The 22234-nt window shown below is 48.0% G+C and overlaps 1 protein-coding gene across 2 annotated transcripts; it reads right to left on the reverse strand.

Annotated features, from left to right (window-relative positions):
* Nucleotides 1-705: 705 nt before the first annotated feature.
* TENT5C (terminal nucleotidyltransferase 5C) lies at nucleotides 706-21908 on the reverse strand. 2 transcript variants are annotated; one of them, XM_036071041.2, is made up of 3 exons: nucleotides 21810-21878; nucleotides 20032-20154; nucleotides 706-6451 (listed from the first exon to the last, which is right to left on the reverse strand). In XM_036071041.2, the coding sequence occupies exon 3, from the start codon at nucleotides 6424-6426 to the stop codon at nucleotides 5251-5253; it is 1176 nt and encodes a 391-aa protein (XP_035926934.1). In that variant the 5' UTR covers nucleotides 6427-6451; nucleotides 20032-20154; nucleotides 21810-21878; the 3' UTR covers nucleotides 706-5250. The 2 variants fall into 2 exon arrangements, with proteins under 2 accessions (XP_035926934.1, XP_035926935.1); XM_036071042.2 differs by lacking the exon at nucleotides 20032-20154 and having other exon boundaries at nucleotides 21810-21908.
* Between the last annotated feature and the right edge of the window lie 326 nt (nucleotides 21909-22234).

Consider the following 22234-nt stretch of genomic DNA (forward strand, 5'->3'; position numbering starts at 1 on the left):
AAAGAGCCCTTGGGTGAATCAAGACAAGTGACAGGACTCAGGAAGTGGCCCAGGCAGGAGTTTAAGGCAGTACCGAAAAGGCCGATGTCAAGGGGCGTTTCGGAAGGAACACGCGGTACAGATGAGGAGGGAAAGGACCCCGCAGCGGGCTCAGAGGCAAACCTAAGATGGAAAAGTTTCGATCCCAATTCTTGGGATGACGGTGGGGGGTGGGGCGGGGAGAGGAAGTCACTCCAACCTTCCTGAGCAGTTCTAGATCACTTCTGTACTTCTAAAGCATGAAGAAACCATGGTAGCAGTTGGATATAGGACAGCAGAAGTTATTTCGGTTCTCTTACTGAAAATGGGTTTTGGGCCAAGGTCAAGCTCAAGAGAACCTAGTCTTTAATGCCAAATCAAACAAGATGCCAGCGAAGACAGATTGCAGCTGATGTAGGCATTAGCCAAGAGGCTGGGGTCAGTAACGCAGCTCAGTTTAGATCAGTCAGGCACCCTGGAGAAGAGCCCAGATATGAAGGGAATTATGGCCCACAAGGTGAGCACACACCTCTTCCCCCAGAGAAAGCACCATCTCCCAGAGAAGTATCTAAGGCTGAGAATGTTAATAACTGACCCCTCCCCCACCCCACCACGAAACAGGTTTCCTGAAACCTAAAACAGGTTCACTGTTGAGGAGACACAAAGAAATGACCATAACAGACAAGGTTTTGGGGTTTTTTAAATATATCTTTATTTCTCAAACTCAAAGCTTTATTTCATCAACTTCTAATACAGTTTGCATTGACAAGTGATTTCACCTTCATCACATAAGAAGGTCAGTGACCATCACACCAAAGAGGAAACCTCACATATCTTAGGCATCACTAAGAAATTTCGAAGGCTATGCAAATCCAGAATAACAAAAAGCTTCCAATTCAGTCTAATAAGTATCTTACTTTTCATCTATATTAATTTGGAAATTACTGGATAAAAACTCTTAATTTTCCTAAAGCAGCTATTTTTTTTTTATCCTTTGGGGGATGGAGGGAGACCAGATGGCTTGAGTTTTAAAACGCCCATATATCCATATTATTTAATGACTTCCTCTTTAGTGGATCGTCTTCTCACCTTCCTATACAAACACACGTGACAATTTGTACCAACTCTCACCAGCCCAGGCAAACCTCCAAGCGTTTTCTTTAGTTTACACTTAAACTATTTTTGAAAAAGTGATAGGTAAACAAGATTTAGAACTCACCAAAAAACAAAACAAAACAAAAACAAAAACACATTTTCTTTCCTGATCCTCACCTTGGGCAGTCTCCACAAGTAATCCTGAAAAGTTGCCAGGTCTTTTAACACACATCCTCCCTACGTACCTCCCTTGGTCCTCTGAATGTAATTGGCTGAACTGGAATAGGTTCCAAAATCAGCTGTGACATTCTGGTCTCTGCCAGATTAAGGATCTGGATCTAACCCTGGCAAACGGGAGTTCTTCACCTTACGGAATCCAACCGAAGGGCTCTCCTTTGTAGAGAGCCCCAGTCAGACACCCAGGAAATCATGGCCCTGGGGAGCCACAGGGTCTCTTCCCACAGATGGATAAACTAGAATACATTTGAGCTCTGAATGTAGGTGCATCCCAAAACAAGGCACCAGTACCAGAAAGTTCACTAGAAAGGAGGTATTCCTAAAGTGAGGAAGTTGCTCTTGAGTGGCACCATTTCTCAAAGTTAACAAAGCAGTGCTAGTTAAAATCCTAACCCACCATGAAGGTAAGGAGTTAGCGCTCGCAGGGAGGTGGAAGGACGAGCAGATTCAGGGCATTAGAGATTTGATTATTAATAGGTCACCACAAAACATGGGTTTACACACAGCTCGAAGTGACTCAAATCCCCAGGTGTGTTGAGGTGCGTCTGCTTTTCAACCAAATGATGAAATAGTGGAGACCATGAAATATATGTGCCTGGCTAACTGGCAAATTAATTGACCAATATAATAAGTGGAGCGCCTTATTGGAGTACCCTTTTTGAGGTACTCAGACTGGCGGGGGGGGGGGGGAGGGAGACTTGACCACCAAACCACATGTTAGCACACAGCAGGGCCCCAGCATCTTTCCTACCCGATTCACCCTGGCTGCCAGGTGCTCCCAAGTGTGGGCCGCACCCCAGCCCACATGCACTTAGCAGGAACCCTGATTGGAAGGTGTCCGTGATAGCTTAGTTTCAGAGTTGAAGTTGAGTGAGGAATCGTGTCTTACTGCCAAAGTAAAACTTAAGGGTGAGACTGAAGCTCAAGGCCAGGAATTCAGGCTGTGCCTTTCTGCCAACACAAGGGGAAACGGTACTGTTTTAATCTCACTGCTGCTCAAATGGATTCCAAGAAGCAGGCCAGGAAAACAAGCTGCATACTTGCAGAGAGCATCAGAGAACTTCAGAGTCCTGAAGCAAGTAAGACTGCTTAGATTTATATTAGAATTTGTACTTGAACTTTAGTGCCCTTGACCACTGGCAAGTTTCATGTTACTCAACACACACAAAAGAGGAACCACAGGTCTCGGTACCAGTTCAGGGGACCTGGTGCTTGTGTGAGCAGCATGAAAGGCAGGTTTCAGCTGGAATTTCCAAACACCCGAAATTCAAGGTTACCTGATCTATTCTGAGGCCGGCAAAGGCCTTGTAGAGCAGGGAGAAACACCACTGGACCAGGGTGAGGTTTTAAAAGCGCAGCTTTGGTCAGTGCAGCCTTTTACCCTGATGGAGGTTCTAGAACACGTGTCTACTTTCAAACTCCAAAATGGTGGGGCTGACTGAGAACTTCAAGTGAACGGATTGCACTAAGATGGTCATTGTGCAATGGTGGTAAAGAACTAAGGGGGTGCGGGAGCGGGCAGAGGGGAGACTGGGAATTTCTAACAACTTCTGGGCTTCCCTTCATCCTCAGAAGAAGACTAGTACCAGTTAGGAAAAAAAAAAAAAAATATATATATATATATATATAAGCAGAAAGAACTCCAAGGGCAAAGTGGAAATTTAATTACTTGATGTGGTTCTGATTCTATCTTCGTCTGGAGCCTCATCACCCTGACCCTCAAGCCTTCTAGTAGGAGCAATACTGACTGACTTCTGTTAGCAAGTGCTTATGTTGGTGGCTTCATCACATCTCAAAGTTTTGGTTAATCAGATCTGTCATTTCTGCGCAAAGATGTTGCCATTAGACCATAGTGGCAGCCTTTTAATGTCATGGATGAGCACGTAGTTTTTAAAGTTGGGATTCACTATTCATCCCCCCCCCTTTTTAACCCTGAAGCATGCTGGGCCCCCCGTCAATATAAAACCAGCCTAGACTCAAAGCTAGTGCATTCAAATGTAACTATGGTTCACAGGCAAAGCAGAGCTGGTTACTTACACACAGAAGTGGCCTCTATTCACCTAGTGTAACACAACACAGATACCAGCTGAGCCCAGGGGTTCAGTCACACCCAATCTGCTTTTAAAAGGACCAAGACATCACATTCCCCCAAAAAACCCTGAAAATACCATCTTCAGAAAAAGGAAAACCATGCATTTTCTGCTAAGCCTTTCTGCATTAAGGTATCTTCATTGTTTAAAGCAAGGAGAAAGGAAAGCAATCACTCAGGGCTTGGGATTTTTTTATGGCCACAGGAGAAAGAAAAAAATCAGGAGCGTGGATTTGATGAAATCACTTTACAGACCAAGCTGGTTGGCGATACTGAGTTCCTTTGCCCTCAATACCCTAGAGTGATGCTTTCTAAGAGATCCCACAAAAGTTTTCAAAACACAAAATTCCTTACCTAAATCGACTGGGAAAGCAGTAGCCTAGAACTCTGCCATTTACCGAGCTTGCTTTAGACTGGAGATTAACACTGTTTTTCTTCTAAAGTGCACAGTAGAAACAAGTATGGTCAAATCTACCAGAATAAGGAAGGCCATTCTCCATTTACTCCATTCTTCCCTGAATCCACCAGAATTAATCATTGCAAGGAGCCCTGGCAGCTCCCGTGCGGCACACCAAGCCCGAATGAGCGCTAAGTCTCTACCTCGCACACAGCGCAGGGGCAGAGGGATCGATTCTAGAGCAATCGTAAGCCAGAGGACTCTGCCCACAGCAGCAGGTCATTCCACAGGTCATTCCTTTCTACTGAAAATCCCGAATTCATGTGCTGCCCAAAAAAAGCCTGGAGAAGGAAATCACTATTTTTTGAAGAAAGAACAAAAACAAACAAAAAATAATCAGCAAAGGTATTCCAGAAAAACAGCTTGTTATCCTTGGAATGTGACCAAAATGGGTTTCCAATTAAAACATGGGAAGACCCTCTCACATCAGTTACTATAAGGGCTCTAGACTCAGCACAATCCTTAGTCTTAGGAAGAGCAAAACTAAAGTGATGAGCTGCTGAGGGAGGGAAAAAAACAAAGTGTCATTCAATAAGAATTCCTTAAAGAAAAAAAAAAAACAACTGAACATTCACGTTTCCTATTTACAATCACCCTCTCCCCCACCCCGCCGCCGCCACCACAATTCTGCTTTAACATTATGTTCCACATTTTATTTTGTTTTCAAGTTACATTTCAAGCAAAGGTCTTTTTTTTTTTTTTCCTCAGCAATATCTCACAATTCCTCGTGAGAGCACAGCATCTAAACCATAAACCACTGTCAACCAGATCTCAATGCTCCAGCTACCAGCTTTGGTTTATTCATGGAAGAAATCCTCAGCTCTGCTAACAGGGAATAAACGTAAGCAATTCAGTCCCTTGAACAAAAATGAAGTCACGAGACCACTCTCATGTCCACCATTTTCTGCCTGGCTAAAACTGGTACAAGAAAATAGACTATAACCACAACTTTCATAGAACAGCTGAGAATCCCTCGTGAAGGCCAACAGAGCCTACGCTAGGCTTGGGTGAGAAGAGACACGGCCCATTCTCCCAGATTCCATTAGCGCACGGAGCTCCAATCTCCCCGTGCGGCTGTTTGGGACATGGCATGTTAGTGTCTGTCTTGGAAAGATGTGGATAGGTCGTACTTCCTATAGCATTTTCCAAAGTGGCACTGGAATAATGGGTCCCTTTAGGGTTGGCTCATGATACACTGTAGACCCATTCCAATGGGTGCACAAAGAAAAAAAGAGCAGAATCAGAGCTGAGTTCCCCTTTAAAAGCCAAACACCTACATCTAGAAGGAGGCTCCCCTACCTGAGAGCCCTTGCCCTATGGGGGTTCCCACTGCGGAAGCCCTCAGGTCTCAAGGTTAGTTACAGGGCAGCCAGGTAGGGTACGGCTGGCTGTAGGTGACGGGAGGATGGGCAACATAGTAGTTGTTGAAGTTGCCATCACTGACATAAGGAGCTGGCTGGTAGTAACAGGTGACGTTGGTGGCGTTGGGGATGATGTTCTGCTCTGCCAGCACGCGCAAGGCCAGGAGGGAGATGAGGTTCAGGGTCTGCCTCCGCTCGTGCCCCATGAGGCACACGGTGCTCTCGTTCACTACCCTGCGAAGGATCATGAGGTAGTCGTACTTGCTCCTCTCTTCTTCGGCAAAGTGGTTTTGAAGGTAGGTCTCCAGCTTCCTTTGCTGTTCGAGGATGTCCGGGAAGTCGATGAAAAACCTGGAGCACATGTAACGCTCCAGAGTTTTGATTTCTTCCTGGTCTGTGGGCCGGAAGTCCCGCACGAGGAGGTTGCTGTACTTGAGCAGTCCCCCGCCCCTGATCTCTTCGGGGTTCTTGGTGGCGATCAGTCTGTTCTGCAGGTGGTCGAAGGCTTCCTCAAAGTCCCCATACACGCTCTCCCCGATCACCGTGGGGTGGACGTGCTCAGAGATGGGGCTGCTGGAGCAGTCGTAGAAGAAGAGCAGAGAGTCCAGGATGATCTGAAAAGAGTCCACGCTAAACTCAAACTGGCGCCGGATGGAGTCGACGAATTTCAGCTCCACGTTCCTCCCATTCTTGTTGGAGAGGGAAATCAGGCTCCAGCGGTCAGTGTCCGTGCAGACCTTCACCAGCTTCTGGACGTACGCCTCCTTCAGGGTGACCGGGCTGATCTTGAGCTTGTTCACGCCCTCCGGCAGGAAGTTCAGAAGAGAGCACAGCACCACATCTCTGACCAGCTGAAATTCTGCCTCCGTGGGAAGAGCCACGTGAAAGATCAGGTCCAGGTCTTTGCAACCCAGGCCATTGTCTTTGACCAAGACGTGGCCCGCTGCGGAGCCATTCAGCCGGACGTCCTGCACTTTGATGCCTGCCTCCTCCAGCCGGCCGCGCACGGTCTGGACGATGTCCTTCAGAGTTATCTCCAAGGTTGGAAAGTTGCCTCGTCCATGGATGGGTACGACCTCGGTCAGGACCTCATGCAGCCGGCTAACCTGATCCCAGTTGAGCACGCTGAAGGACACGCAGTCCCTGGTATTGCTGTTCTCCTCTGCCATCTTGGGGAGTGTTCTTGCGGGGAAACTGAAAGTGAGGGGGCGAGAAACAGAGTTAGGATTCGCTTCTCCATGGCCAAGCAGCCCGAGGGACTCAGAGCAGATGCTCAACGATCTCTGAATGTTTTCCCGCACAACAGTGACAACGGGTGCCTACTACTGGGTGCTGCTGTGAGGGTTACAGGTCACGGATGTGTGTGGGAGGGTATGTGCACGGAGTAAGGACAACATATACAGAAACCTACCCTCTGCTTCGTAATTTTGTTTTATGTGGGGCTGGTTTCTTTGTTTCACTTGTTTTGTCTGCAAGACAGTGGTCTGTGTGAAGGGAGGTAGACAAACTTCTTAAACAAAGTCACCTAAACGCGTTCCTCAATCGAAGGCCTATAGGTTAGGCTAATTTTCCTTGTTCTTCATAGAATTACCTCTCCTGCCTTTGCATGCCTACCTACATCTTGAACTGGCTGATACCTAAGCTACCACCCCCACACCCTGAACACAAGACCCCCACCCCCACCCCAGGAAAAGACTTCCTTCACTCCATGAGAAGATGAAGATTCAACTCTGGGTCGCAACCACACCGAGGACAGGAAGTCAGATCAGTCCTGCTAGAACCAGGTACGCGGATATCTTGTTAGCAAGAACCCCACGTCCTTTTCACTCAGGGGAGTGGTCTGCCCTGTAACCAGCACCTCCGTTATCCAGAGTGGGACGCCAGGGAACCGTCTGGATGACAAGATTCCTGGCAACAAAGGTCCGGGTCAGCCCTGCGGTGGATCAGCTCTGTCAGCAAGGAGGGCCCTCCGCGGCACGTGGGAAACTTCCTGGGGGCAGTGTGATCTTTTCACTGTATTTTGAAATCTAGCACCTTCAGGCTACCTGAGAATCAAGTGAGCTCTCAGTATGAGGAGCAAAACATTCCATCTCACGCTTCACTTGCTAGAACCATAGTTACACCAAAGTAATCTTCAACCAAGTCTTACGTTTCAGAAAATAAAATACAACAGATCCCTGGAAATCCTAATGTGTAAAAACAAATACTGCTGTATTAGAAAGTCAAGGTGCTTGTGGATGCACGTGGGTCAAACATTAGCTAGACAGACGTAAGAGCAGAAACAAAATGTCAAGGTGCTATCCTCACCCTTTGGGGCGAGCACAGAGTTTCCCCGGCCCCTTCGCCTTCCTGACTTGCTAGGCACACACAAAACCCATCCCAACTTCTGCAGTTTCATTGTTTGGAAACCGCTGCTTTTGAATGCACATCCGCCATCACTGTCCTGAGGTTCCAGCTTGGGTCTTAGGCTTGCACTGGTGCCAGGGATCCTCGCCTGACACAATCGCTCAGAGGGATGGTGATGGTTGTCACTCAGTGTGGGGGGCACCACTGGACACCCCGAGACAAGCTTTCCAGGAGCTGGCCATTAAGAAGGTGGGTGAGAACACACATAGCAATAAAAGGCAGTGTGTGGTAGAAAGAAGATGGAATATAAAGGTAGAAGAAAGGCGTGTTCCCTTGATTGGAGTGAACAAGAAGGCCACAGAAGAGTTAGTTCACTCACAGGGACAGAAAGGCAACATGAGCTCTGGGCTGGGATTTAGGGCCAGAAGGCAACGTGCAGCCAAGACCTAGCGAATTGTCGAGTCTGGCTATCAGACACCTCTCAAGCCAGAGCACAGGCTCCCTTTGGTCTGTAGATTAAGGGGTTGAATGTGCTTGGCCAGCAACAGGAAGGGTGGTCACATGATCCCAGCAGGCTCTAGGAAGACCAATCTGGGGCTTCTCCGGGCTTCTTCTGTGCTTGCTACGAAAGAATACTTGCCAAGGGGCAGATAAGTTTCCCTTCAAACCTGTTTGGACAGTGTTAAAAAGCTCTAGGCTCTCTAGATCATTCTACCAAAGCAGGCCTAGGTTAAGGATAACAAGCAAAATTTGTGGCGAAATACTTCATGCTCACTGGGGCTAGCATTTGGCTTCATGTCAGACTTGGGACATCGTTTTCATGTGCTCTATGTACATTTGGTTCTCTGTGGCCCTTTTATGATCAGCATACAGTACACTGTGCCTATTACACGGGGCGCTGCACAATTAAGTCCAAATGACTACAAAGCGGTCTGGCGCTAGCTTTGTTTTGAGATGCTGCTAAACTATCTATGATTTGGTGACACAGATTTCCATCAGGTATGTTGATCTCCCTATAAAAACACAACCTTCTCTCCCTATGTATCACCTGCTATCATAATAGCGAATTATGATTTTCAATCACACTGTTTATGATACAGGTATGAGAAGTCACAGCAAAAGAGGAGTAGCAAGTGAATCAATACTTGGAAGAGAATGAACAATTAATTTTAAGAATATCTCTAGGAAGAACCTCAATAATGTTGTAGAAGAAAATAACTATAGGAATGACTTTTGACTCGTGCCTTTTTTTTCAAAAGAGTTGTGAGAAGAAAAAAAAAAAAGTTTCTAAAATTAAAGTCAGAACTACTCCCACCTTTAGAACAGTAGTTCTTAGAGAAGGAACATCTAACACCAGTGGGAACGTGATGAAAGCTATCATTCCTTCTCCGGGGAGGGAGTGGGGAGAGAAGGGGAAGACATAAGCACGAGACCTTTCATAGATTTTTAAATCTCTAAACTTGCAGGAGGTTCAAAGTTAGAATCTGTTTTAGATTGAAAATCTGTAAGGTTCATATGGCAGGAGGGGCAAGAATGGCCAGGAGAGTTATGAGAAACAAGGATGATGTACATATTAGCCCCATAAGAGGTATTTTGAAGCCACAATAATCGAAACAGTGTGGTATTGGTACAAAAAGACAGACTGTTGGAACAGAATTTTTAAAACCTAGAAATAAAATCTTATACATGGGGGATTTCATATATAATGAAGGAGGCATTTCAAAATAATAGAGACAAAAAGTTTAGACATGTAGAGAAGTTATCTACATTTAAAAAATAAATAAGGTGACTCCTTGTCTTGTGCCAAACTAAGATCTAGATGGATGAATTAAAGACCCTGAGAGTCCTGGGGAAACATGGAATTTACGCATACAAATGTACAGTAGGCGGTCCTTTCTAAATCACATAAAACCTAAAAGTCAAACATTTGATACAAAAAAATAAAAATATCTACATGGTAAAAACACCACAAAGAAGGCAGAAGAAAACACTAGGAAAATATTTGCAACGTGAGGCAAAGTACTTATTTTATTAATGAAGAATGAGCTCCTACAAATGAGAAAGACTAGCACCCCAACAGAAGAAGGGACAAAATAATACCTGAACAGTGACTCAGATGCAGAACACATTCAACCTTACCTTAAGGTAAGTAAAATTTCACCGTAACATTCTTACCTATCAGATCGGCAGAGATCAAGAAGCAGACACCCGTTAGCACACTGCCCATGGGTTCTCTCCGAAGAACAGCGTGGGACTCTCAATTTTAAGTGAATGTACTCTTTATAAATCAATTCTACTTTTAGGAAGTCTACTTTTCTACTTTCGATTTTATCCTGTGGGTATACTGGCCAGTATGCACAAGGGTATTCACTGGAGAATTATCTGTAAAGCTCCAGAGTCATCAATAGAAGGTGAAACGACTTAATGCATGTGTACAACAGTATACGATTGCACGCAGTTGTACCAAGGAATGGAGGCAGCTCTCTATCTCTGAGAATGTGAAATGCTAGTCGAGGTTTATTCATAGAAAACCAACCGTGAGTGTGTAAAAGCACAAGCCCATGCTTGTACATTTATATAGATCTTTGGAAGGAAACACAAGTACTTCGGCCTATACCAAATATCCCCTTCTAGATTGGGAGATGGGACAAAGGAAACTTATTTTATCCTTTTTGAATTGAGAACCTACACATGTATTAACTGAAAATAGTTAAAATCTTACGAGCCATATCTGAAAATCTTTCCCCCGTGAGCCTTCTAACTCATCTGCTACCTTATTTAGTTCTTTCAATGCCTTTCCTATCACTCCCCACCATCTCTTTGTCCCCAAATCAAATAACACATAGAAGCTTCCCCTCCAAGCCTTAAATGTGGATCTCTAGGAGGTAGGCAGGGGAGGAGGGACTGTTTTTCCCCTAGAATAGCTTTTAGTCGAGTTTCTACTTCTCCACTGTTTAATAGAAGATGTCCATTGTTTGTCAAAAATCCTCCAGACTTTCAAAATAATGGATAAGCCATCTCATCTAGACCCTTTCTATGTTTGTTATCCCGAAGTGGTTTTTTGTAGTTTTATAAGAATTGCTATTTCTCATTTCAGACATATGATAGTGACCCTCATGATGCTGTTATGTTATCAGTTACAGTTGCAAGAACCTTAATAAATGCAGTCAACATTTACCAGGAATCTAAGATGTCTGTGTTTGGCATCTTGCGTGCTAACTTCTTCTGACATACATGTGAACAATGGAGTTAACTTTTAGAAAAAAGTAGTTCATATAAAAGCATGGTGTGGAACATGACAAATGACAAATCCATGGTGTAGTTCTTAATTCTTCCAGTTTATCATGACTTAGATACAGAAGAGCTCAAGCTACTGAAGGCTCAAATTTAGGCAGGGTTCATATTCAGTGCTTAGCCCATTAGAAGGAGGCCAAAATAAGTTACGGATGACAATTACAAAGGAATTCTTTGTTTTCTCTCGCCCAAACAATTTCTGATATCAAAAGTATATTTTTTTTAGTGACCCCAACAAACACTGGTATTACTAGAATAAATCCAAGTCATAGGCCCTGAGGGCTTCGATAACACACCAGAGCTTAGTGTAACAGTTTGAGTTTTAATTAACCGCTTGAGATCAACATTGATATAATCTGCATATAAAAGAATCATGTGAAACACATTCTCAACTCACGAAAGGGCCAGGTTAAAGGCAAACTCTAGTTAGCAGAATTAACAAAATGATGACTAGAAAACAAAATTAATTTGATGCCTGGTAAATTCAAACTGGGGTTTGATTTTCCTTTTACGGAGAAGGAAGATTCACTGAGAAGCAGAGTCATTGTATTTTGCACAGTAGAAGCTGGGCAAGGTGGGAACCAGGATTTCTCACTGATTTGGTAATTCAGGCACCATTTTATAAGTGAGGATGACCAACTGCCTACTCAGTTCAAAGTACTTAATCTCCTACAAAGTTGGACTCGTGATGACTAACCACCTCAGGTGCCCCTGAATTCCCTTTTCTTCTACCATCTGGCTGCAGCAGGAGGGTAGAATGCACACACTGGAAGACAGGTTTGCAGGAACAGCAGCAAAAAGTGAGAGGAAAAGACTGACCAAGCCCAAAGAAGAATAAACCAAGCTCCTAAGGACAAGTTCATGTCTAACTTACCTTTGTTTCCTGTGGCCTGTGCCAGAGGCCCTCAAAGGCAGGTTGATCTGAAAACCTATGATTAAGCCCTAATTGAAAAAAAAATAGAAAAAAAAAAAAAGAGAGAGAGAGAGAAAGCCACGTCTAGTCCTGCTTCCTAGCTTATCTAGAGCCCAGAAATAAGAGTGACAGAGGCTACGAAAATGTGAGGGGACTCAAGGTGGGCCAGCAGGACAGGCAGACAGACAAGCTGGAGATGAGCGTGAAGAGCCTACGTAACACTTCTGGGTCTTAAGGTCGAGGGCTTAGGTCAAATCAACACTGATTCCTATTTATGCCGGGTATTAGGCATAGACACTGTCCACAGGGTTCTCAGTATATGTGGAAATGTCCATCTGTGAAGTTAAGGACAGTGTATATGTAAGTCTGAGTCTGCGATATTTCACGTGAAAGCTCTAGAAGCTACTGTCCCAAAGGTTTCATGGAAACGCTGAGGTGTGAACAGAGGCTCTCAGCTATGGCAGCCCTCCATCCCCTCCAGAGACAACTGAGCAACACCCTCGTCCTCTGACCCTGCTGGGGTTTAAGAATACAAAAGAAACTCAAACACATTTCAACATTCCTTTGATGACAACATTTCCTTTTATGGTTACTGGATATTACCTCAAAAACCTGGACCTTCCTAGCAACACTTTCCAGGCTTGAGGTAAGAGACACAGCCATGGGCAATGGACCAAGCCTGGTGACAGACTACGGGAGGTGTGTATGCAGAGCAAAGACATTTGCTGTCCCCAGCTCCGGGCTGAGAGGGGACCCATGCATGCGAGGCAGGCATCTTCCACACAAACTCTTCCCCCTCCAGTATACCACAGAGGGTACTTCCAGGAAAAAGAAACTACTCATTGCATATAAAAACCTAGAGAGTTTAAGCAGAAGTGAAAAGAGGGTGGCATACACACCATACTCTTCTATCCCACCAATTCTTTCAGCAACCCGAGTAAATGAGACCCACATTCCCTGTAAAATGAAGGTACAAACGTGTGTGCAAAAGAAAGGGTACTTAGCATAAGCCCCTTCACATCAATTCCCATTTAATCCTCACAAGCACTCCGAGGAAGCTACAACTGTCCCTTTTGCACAAATTAAGGAATAAAGATCAGAAAAGATTACGTGAACTGACCCCAGATCCTCAACTCTAGAGCGAACATTCAAACCCTTGGAACGGGCAACGGTCCCCACCAAGCTCGCTCCGCCACTGGCGGGGTGGGAGGCAGGGCGAGGGTATAGACTCCTGCTACAAGTCCACAGGTGCACAGTGCCCTACCACAGTGCTGCGACCACGGTGATCTCTTCTATAACAGAGATTGTATTCATCTTAACCAGAAAAGGAGAAAGTTACCCCTATAACTGTGACACTTTATCTCCACCACATACACTGAAAACAGCAGAGCTTGAACCAATCACCCTTTATTGCCTGCTTTAGAGCAGATTCCAGTTGAGCAAAGGACATGAGTCAGTGCTCATCTTCGAGGACGCCAAGGTGTCTTTAGAGGTACCCCTCAGAGAAGCACCAGAGAAGGCAATTCACTGCCCATGGTGTGGGAAATCCTATTTCTCAATGGGGACGCACATCAGCGGTGTCATAATCTAAACATCTTACCAACACTATCCACTCAGAAACCACTGACTACCTCCTTAGAAGTTCCAGCAGGTACTAGCAGGTGCACAGCCCTCCAGGCCCTCTTCATCGGGGGAGAGACCAAATGTGACCAGTTGTCCAGCCAGGTGCCCTAACATGAATCACCAAATTCTATCTGATCCAGCTTTATCCAGATCAACCCCTCTGATGTGTACACCAGTGCTACTCTTATCCCTACTTTACAGGAAAGGGGACCGGGGAACAAAGAGGTCATACAAAGTGTTAACTGTCCAAGGATGCCCTGCCAGGAAATTGGCACAAATGGGACTGAGGGGCTTCCTAGGAGGTAGATAGCTTGGGTGCATGTGTTGGGGTGCGGGTAGGGCTTGGAAGATAAGCTAGTTGCTCAGGTAGTTGTAAAAACTAGACGGCAGTAAGTGGAGGGAAGAGGTGAAAGGTATGAAGGGTTTTTATAGGACAGCGGGAAGGAAGGTGGCTAGATGAGCTAAGGGCCCCGAGTGAGGTGGGCCAGACGGCAGGTGCCGGAGGCAAGGCAGAAGCATTCGGAGCGCGAGTCCCTCGCAGCTGTCAGTACAGAGACCCTCTCCCTGCAGATCATCATGGATTCGGGGATCCATGGCTGGATCTGGCTGGATCCACCAGAATGGAAGGTAATTATGTACAGAAATGCTAATCATTACACTCAGGTTTGTTTTAAAGGAGCAGTGGCTGTGAGGTGAAGGCCCAGGTTGCTCCCTTTGAGGGAGCTGCCGGATGTCAGCCAGGCTGCCAGGCAGTGGTTCTCAGAGAGCGCGGGGACAGTTGCGGGGATGCGCTCTGCTGGCTGGAAGATCGGCAGTGTTGATCTGCTGATAAAGCAACAGAACAGGACACTCTGCAGACAAGAGGGCAACTTTCTAGATCCCAGAAACTGATAACCCAACCGGAGCTGCAGACAGAAGGTAGGCAAGTTCGCAAGCAGTGATGGGCACCCCTCTGGCGAGCTCGGGGAGGGAGGGGAGCTGGGATGGCACTGAACACAGAAGAGCCTGGCACAGACTGACGAATGCACACATCACACCTGCCACCTCCCCAACTGCACAGAGTTTGGCCCTTGAGATGCCTACGCCCTCGAGAAACAAGCCGGGCACTCTGGATGACCGTGGACTTGGTAAACGCAGCACCAGACCAGCGGGCAGCAAGGAGAAAAACCGGCTCAAAGTAGATGCGGCCTTCTGGAGAGAAATCCTCCCTCATCCTCGACTGTGTGGTGAAGGCCAGGAGTTATGGAGGACCAGGGGGCAGCCTGAGGAAGCCTTTGTCTGCCCAGGCCCCGCCTCCAGGGGGAAGGCCGCATTCTGGAGACTCCTCTGCCCCCAAACACATGGAAATGGTAGAGATAACTGAGACATGCTTTTTTGTTTCACATGAATGTCCACGGAATAAGAGTTTACATTAGCAGACAGCCCAAAGCAATCGAACCAGGTAAAATAATGTCTTGTTTATGAAAAGGACAGTAAAATATACTGTGTGTTAGCTCTTTCTAGAACACTCGCAAACATACTCTGCCTCCATTCAAAGAAACAACAGAGCCGTGCCGCAGAACTCTGCCCAGAGAAGACAGTTCTAAGTCAGTGACGCAACAGATCCCGCAGCTGGCCTGTTCCCACTCTCCGCTTGGTCATGTTCAGCCAGAGGTCCCAATCTATTTTCCCAGGGTTATCAGGAGGTCCTAGCCACTGAACATCCATGTGCGCCACAGCCCCCAAACTTGGTGTGATTCCCATGGCAGCCGGCGTGCTGCCTCAGCGGAAGGAAAGGGGTGTCCCGGACTGAAGCAGAAGCAGGTCACCAGAAGCCAGGGCCGCCTGGCTCAGCACCACGCTTCGAGTTCAAGGGGCCCTCCCAAGTTCTGCCTTCCCACGGATGCCCACAGATGGTCTGAATGGTTATCAGAGATTGGGCTCTGTCCACAGACACCCGCCCTAAGAGGACTCCAAACAGAAAGCACTTTCTCGTCTTTCAAAATAGGATGCTTGAGCAAGTGTGGCTGGGGAGATAACGCTAGAAGAGCTCATGCTGTGGCTGCAAAACAGCACAAAACAGAATCAAAACACGGGCCCAGATACTGTAACAGGGACACCGCAGAGGTGCACACGCTTAGAGGAATACCCCGAAATCGTCGCAAATGTAAACGTTAACAAGGTCAGGACATGGACATCTTTAGATGGAAGCTAAGCACAGAAGTCTTGATTTTTCCGGGGTGTCAGCGATATTAAGTGCTACATACACCACTTGAACTGGAAATAATCCCTGTTGCAACTTGGCGCCCCACTTCCTCCTACGAAATGCCTCTGTCTAAATCAGAGATGTTACTGGTCTGACTCATTTAAAGAGATCGCCAGAGCCGGCCCCTACTGTTTTAAAGACTGACTAGACTGAGAAAAACTGAACGATTCCTAGGAGGCTGTTTACCTTAAGGATGGCCAAGTTTCGTACAGTCCACGGGGTCTAAGGGCTGCCAGGCCCAGGGTCTATCAAGGATCGCACACCACCTAACCCTCCAGCTTAGAACTTGGAGCAGTTGTCAGGTGTCCAGAAGGAGGGCCTCAGTTTGCTGTCCCGTCCCTAGCAGCATCCCTGGGCCTTATCAGGAAAGGGCCAAGCTCAAGTGCAGCACTTATCATACTTTAGACACACACACACACACCCCATTCACATATGTCTAAGTGTGAGCTGGCCTCCATTTCTGGGAGGATGCTAATTATGCACATTCCATCCAGGTTTTAGGTTTGCATCCCTGTAGCAGGCACCCGACCTCCAGGTCTGAGCACGGCCTCAGCCTGAGGGACACATCACCAGGCTTGGTGGCCCCTTTGATATTATAAATCCTGTGAAGAATGGCAATTTGGGTAGCTGGGAAGCACTGGGGGGTGGGGGGATGCATTGAAGTGAAGGAGCAAGACCATGGGGTACCCTATATCTGTACCAGCTCCGCTGGAGAAGCCAAGTCACCCTGTGTTTGATGTTTCAACATGTGTGGAGCTGGGCGGGCCACGGATATGGCCCACTAGGAATGATTATCATTAAATTAGCATATACCAAGTCATGTGTTGCTGTCATTTGGCAGCTCACAGACACCTGTTGCTTGAAAGTTATTTCCTCTTGCAATTTCAAATGTCAGTTGTTGATATATTTTAATTGCTGATAAATTGTTTGAGCCCTGGTCCCCTGCCAGTGTCAGTCAGAAGATTTCATCTGCAATTCTTTGAAATTCTATTACCTGGTGATTATGCTCTAAGAAACTACAGAAAAATGAAAGAATGAGCACCAGACGAGGAATCAAATATCCTGTGTTTTAGTGGCAGGCGTGACTCACAGTGGGAATGTTTATCAGTAAGTGGGCTACGATGACTGAATTTCCTTTCATTCTTTCCGGTATCTGAGTGCCTACTATGCTCCGATCGCTGTTCTAGGAGCTGATGACCCGTCAGTAAGCAAGAGACAAAGACCTCTGCCCTCTCCTTCCATAACTTGCTGCTGTTAACTCATATAGAATCAAAACTGGAGAATGAGCCACTGGGCAGTTGGTCTGGACCCGTGCTGCTCAACACTGTATCCACAAGCCTCGTGTGGCCCTTGAGCACTTGACACGGGGCAAGTCCACACTGAGACGGGCCGAGAGCACGCAGGGTCAGTCGGCTGCGAGGCCCACCTCCTCAGCCACAAGCACAAGTCAGGGATAAACGGGGTGTGCTTGGGGGTAGGATGGAGACAGCCGGGCAAGGTGGAGGATGACCCTTTCCCCCACCCCCGTGTAAGGGCTGGCCCAGGGGACAGAAGCACATGGTAATGTGAGGGAGCAGACGCAGTTCCAGATTCGTGGATAATTTTGTTCTCAAAATGGGCCCACAGAGAGTGAATATGGAGACATATGGGACTTTGTGTGTTCATCCAGCGGAAAATTTGAAAGTAGAAACAGAAAACAAGGTACACAGCAGAGCTGTAAAGAGGTGACTAATGAGATATGGGGACCCTCAGATGGGGTGACCTCAGGAGTCTCTCAGGAAGGTCTAAAGCTGGGTCAAAATATAGTTTGGTGAGGAAAGAAGAACAGTGATTTGTTCAAATATTTGAATATGAATTCTGTGAGGCAAGGGAGGGCAATCAGGAAGACTCGTCCAAGGGAGGTAGAGGATGAACAGAAGGTCAGAAGGGGACAGGTTCTGAAAAGGAGCTCAGCTTCTGGAGAGATGGGCAGTTCCTGGGAGTTCTTCAGGTGGCGTTCGGGGTGGGCGGGGGGGGCATGGGATGCAGAATTGGCCAGAGAGGCAGGAGAAGAGCCCCATACGGCTCTCATGGAGCTGCTGTCTACAGGCCCCTGAACCAGGTCAGTGATGGCAGTGGGAAACAAAAAGTGAAAAAGATAAAAGATCAGCAGAACCAGCAGCCGAGTGAACTGGAGAGAGAAAGGCTGAGCGAGCCATGTGAGGCTGGGGTTGGGGTGGATGGGCAGGAAGCGCAGGATGGAAACACTGGAAGAGAGCGGGTCTGGAGCTCAGCTTAAGGAGCTTCAGCTGCTGGCCAATTAGCAGGCGCGGCCCCTCGGCTCCAAACCTACCAAACGGAGGCCACCATTTAGAAAAAGGCCCAGAAACCACCCGGCATTTTAGGCTGGGAGCTTCCCACCCAAAGAGCTCCCGGCCCGATGGCCCACCAAAATGAATCTACCTAAAGGAGACTTCCCTCGCTGAGAGAACTGGCAGTTTAATGCCCCAGATCACTGTATCTAATTCGCAGGAGCACCTTCCGTGCCCCAGGGCCTGCTCCGGGTGCGGGGAGGATTCAGCAGGGAGCGCCGATCCCTGCCTTCCTGGGGCTCACATGCCAGTCGCTAAGACAAACGAGCAAAATCTGAGTGCCTGTGCATTAGGACGCTGTCCCGGCTCCTCCTGGATCCAGAGCGCTTCCCCAAGGCCTTTCTACATACCACTGCCTTGGCCTCCTCGGCACCTGGCACCAACTGCTGCCCGGGGAGGACTTAACTACTTACTGACTCAATCACCGTTATCCAAGAAATAAACACTTTATGCAGTTTATAGTGACCAAGCCTCCAAAAGGCTCTGAGACTAAAGAAAAATCTCCTCCATGGAGTTACTTAACATCAGCAATTATTTCTTCATATTCCTTTTTTCCCGTTGTTCCAAGAAGCTCTGCAAACAGTTCTGGGGCAGCCTAGGGGGACCAGCTGTACAAAATCTATCGATTCTAAACAATTCATAAGGCTCTTTCCTACATAGCTGGGTTTGCAAAGAGGCTTCATTGAAACCACTTAAATTCCAGATACGAGCTTCTTTAGTGAAAGGATAAAAAGGCTTGAGACCAGAAGTCTGGGAAGCATCACAAGAGATCAGAACTACCGCTGTACCCAACTGGCTTGTTTAAACATGAGCATTTCTTTAGACACAGGGGTGGCTGCTTCATCATAATATAGCTTATGCCAGCTTGCCAGGCCACGGTCAAAACACCAGGATGGCACAACACATTTTTCTATATTGCCTTTTGTGTACTTGAGTGACATCACAAAAAAAGCAACGAACCTTATCTAACCAGAGTAATGTTTTATCGCAAGTAACAGCTCAGATTCAGCATTACTTCCCTTTAACCCCTAAACACACACACGCGCGCACACACACACACACACACACACACACACACACAGAGTAACGCACACAGCCCAGAGATCTGGCCTGAGATCAAGAAACCCAAACACGACAACCCAAGTTTAACTTAACTCATGAAACTAGGCTTGGGCTTCCACAACTTCTCTTGGGAATACAAAAAAGGTTTACCATTCAGAGCTCTTGGCTTGTCATTCTCTGGTGACTGGCCCCAGGCACACAATATATCAGAGATGAAAGATGAAGACAAGGTACTACTTACTTGAGCAGTTTAAAAAACCCTGTCATTTTCTAACTTTGTATCAAATGTGTCCGACTACCGGCACTGGGAGAACAAGGGCACTATAGTCCACTCTGCATTATCTTTATTGCTAGGCAGTTCCTTGGATTTTCAGAAGTACGAGGACTTCTCTGTTCTTTGATGGGTAGTGCAAGATGTGCACAATTTGCCCTGGCCTTGAACACTGGGGGCTGTAGGCTACATGGGGCATACTGGGAAATGCAGGGGTGAGGGGTTCTGTAACTCAGGATGGGATTTCCGTGAGCTGCTTATACTCACAGTACAGGCGAGCAAACCAAGGAGGGAGAACCGCTGGTGCTCAGCTAAATTACATTCTGACAAATAGGCAAGATCCACGTCCTTACCTTCAGAGGTACCCCAACTTAATCTCTGGATACAAGGGAGGTATTGTGGAAGAAACTCCACATAGAGAGTGCTGTGGTGAGCTCTAGGTACAGACACTGTCATGAAATGAGGGACCTTTGTTTTGGGTAACAATTTAGAGGCCTCCTGGCTGAGAAAAAAAAGAAAGTGTGCTATTTTTTTTTTTTTTTTTTAGCTTTCACATTGTGTTACAGGACTCGCCCTACAGCTACCTGAACAATTATATACAATATACCAAAACCTTCTTTCTAAAAACTCCTTATTGAGAATAAATGTACTCTAAAGATATGGGTATACCTTAAGACACAAGGTTTCAGTTATCTCAAGTAAAAGCTTGACTCCAGAGATATTAAGTTTTCCATCTTCACAAACAAGAATGTCAAAGGACAGAACCCCTGCTGGTCCAGCCAGACCGCCTCCCTGAAAGCGAAGAGAAAAGTCAGCATTCTCTAGTCCCCACCCCACCCCCTTCAATGGCAGGGTCTCATGTGTGGGTCTCACTCCCTCAATAATACCTTTGGGGATTTAAGACACAGCACAATTCTTGGTAAGCGCTCCTAAACCCTCCCCCACCCCCTCACCACCCAGGCAGCCCCAGGCTGCCTGGCTTGCTTCCTTGTGGGCTTCCTTGCCAAGTTACTCCCCTGGAAAGGTTAGTGTAGCCAACAATGGCCACTCTCATGCCCCACCCCCCCCACCCCCCCACCCCGCCCCTTGGAGGGCAGCTGGGCCAAGCCAGGAGTCTACTTCAGAAGAATTTAATAATCTTTATTTCCTGGGGAGGTTCAGGTTCCTGACCCACCTACCAAATATCCTGAATACCAACTGTCACAATACAGATGATTACAACAGTCTTTATAAACGCTGACTGTAATAAGTGAACTTTAAAGCACTCCATGGCTTGCATGTTATAACTCCATTAAAAAAAAAAAAGTTTAAAAGGTAGCAGGTCGCTACCTAAGACAAGGACTTAGCCCTGCAGAAGCCTTTCCTCCAGACAAAAAGGAGGGAAGGGGACTGGGCTGATCCCTCCCGTGAGGTCCAGCTTTATCTATCAGGCGGTTCTAGCGGGGATGGGTGAGCTCTAATTCTCCAGAGAAACTCGCCAAGCTTTTCTCCGGAAGTCCTCCCTTACTTTGAGGTAGAGCAGTTTTGTTTTCTCTCCCATCTGCGTTCTGTGTTTAGGGGTACAGGCTACCAACCTGTACTGGTCAGGTTCGTCACCCTCCTCAGCCTCCCCTCCCTTCTCTTCCATCTGGGGCAGCCACCCGCGGCACCGCTGGCCCAGTCAACTCACTGTCAAGGCTTTTAGTCTACACGGTAAGCAAGTTTCATTCCTAAAGGGGGAGGAACCAGGCAGGGCACAGACACCGTATTCCCGAGAAGTTTCCAAGAGAAGTGCAGCGCGCGGAAGTCACTCGCTTGGACCACTTGCTGCTCACGGTGTCCACAGTCTAGTGTGAGTCCACCCAAAGTTAGGGATCTCCGCCCTGACCTCGAAACCCGGGCTTGGCGCCGAGCCGGGGAAGCGCCCCTCCCCTCCCCGGCCTGAGACGAGCCCCTGACCGCTGCGTCTCCAACTGCGCCTCCAGAAACCGCCGCATTCGAATTCGCGCTCGGCTGGCCTGCGGAGGTGTGCGTGCCCGCGGGAGCGCAAGCAAAGAAGGGGCGGCGGGGGCGCCGTCGGGCCGGGAAGGGGCCGAAGGCCCCCATCGCACGCTCTTCGGCCGCCCCGCCCGCGCCGGCCAGCGCACAGCTCGCGGGACGCGCCGAGCAGGAACTCGCCGAAGTTTGCCAAGCCCCGGTCGAAGTCTCTGGAAAGTTGTAGCTCCCTCTCGGGGCATCTCGCCTGGCCCTCAGGAGCGGGGGGATATGTGTCGAGGTGTCGTCGCCGGAGCGAGAGGGGAAGGGAGCACCGCGGCCCGGCACCTGTCCGTACCTCCCCTCTGGCTCCCCACCGGGCTCTGAGAAGACTTGAGCTCCGCTCAGCGGGGACAGACCCCCGAAGGCAGAGCGCGCGGCTCCCTGGGGCCGCGGCATCCTCGCACCTTTAGGGGAGGGGACCGGGGACTCACCTGGGCGGCGGAAGAGGAGACGACAGAGGCAGGTCCTTGGCGTGGGCAGCCCCCAGCAGGAGCGGCGCGGTCACTACAGCCCCCAGGCAGCGACACCGAGTGAGCGGTCCTGCCGCCGCCCCCTCCGTTCTTATACGGCTTGACCACGCCCCCACCCCCGCCCCCGCCCCTAAGCCTTCCCTCCCAGGGGAGCGAGGGGCGGGGTGGGGCGGGGCCAGCGCCCACGGGATCCTTCCGCCTGGGCGCTGACGGCGAGGGCAGGGCAAAAGGTGCCCTCTGATTGGCTCCTCGGGTGAATGGTTGCCGAGAGACGAGTAAACCTTCGGCGGCGGGAAGGGGCGGGGGTGCTAAAGGAGGTAGCACTGCGCAGGCGCAATAAAGAGGGGCTGGGTTGACACCCCCCCTAACTTCGGAGTTATTGGGAC

This window comes from Halichoerus grypus, chromosome 5 (assembly GCF_964656455.1).
Source record: "Halichoerus grypus chromosome 5, mHalGry1.hap1.1, whole genome shotgun sequence".
NCBI lineage: Eukaryota > Metazoa > Chordata > Mammalia > Carnivora > Phocidae > Halichoerus > Halichoerus grypus.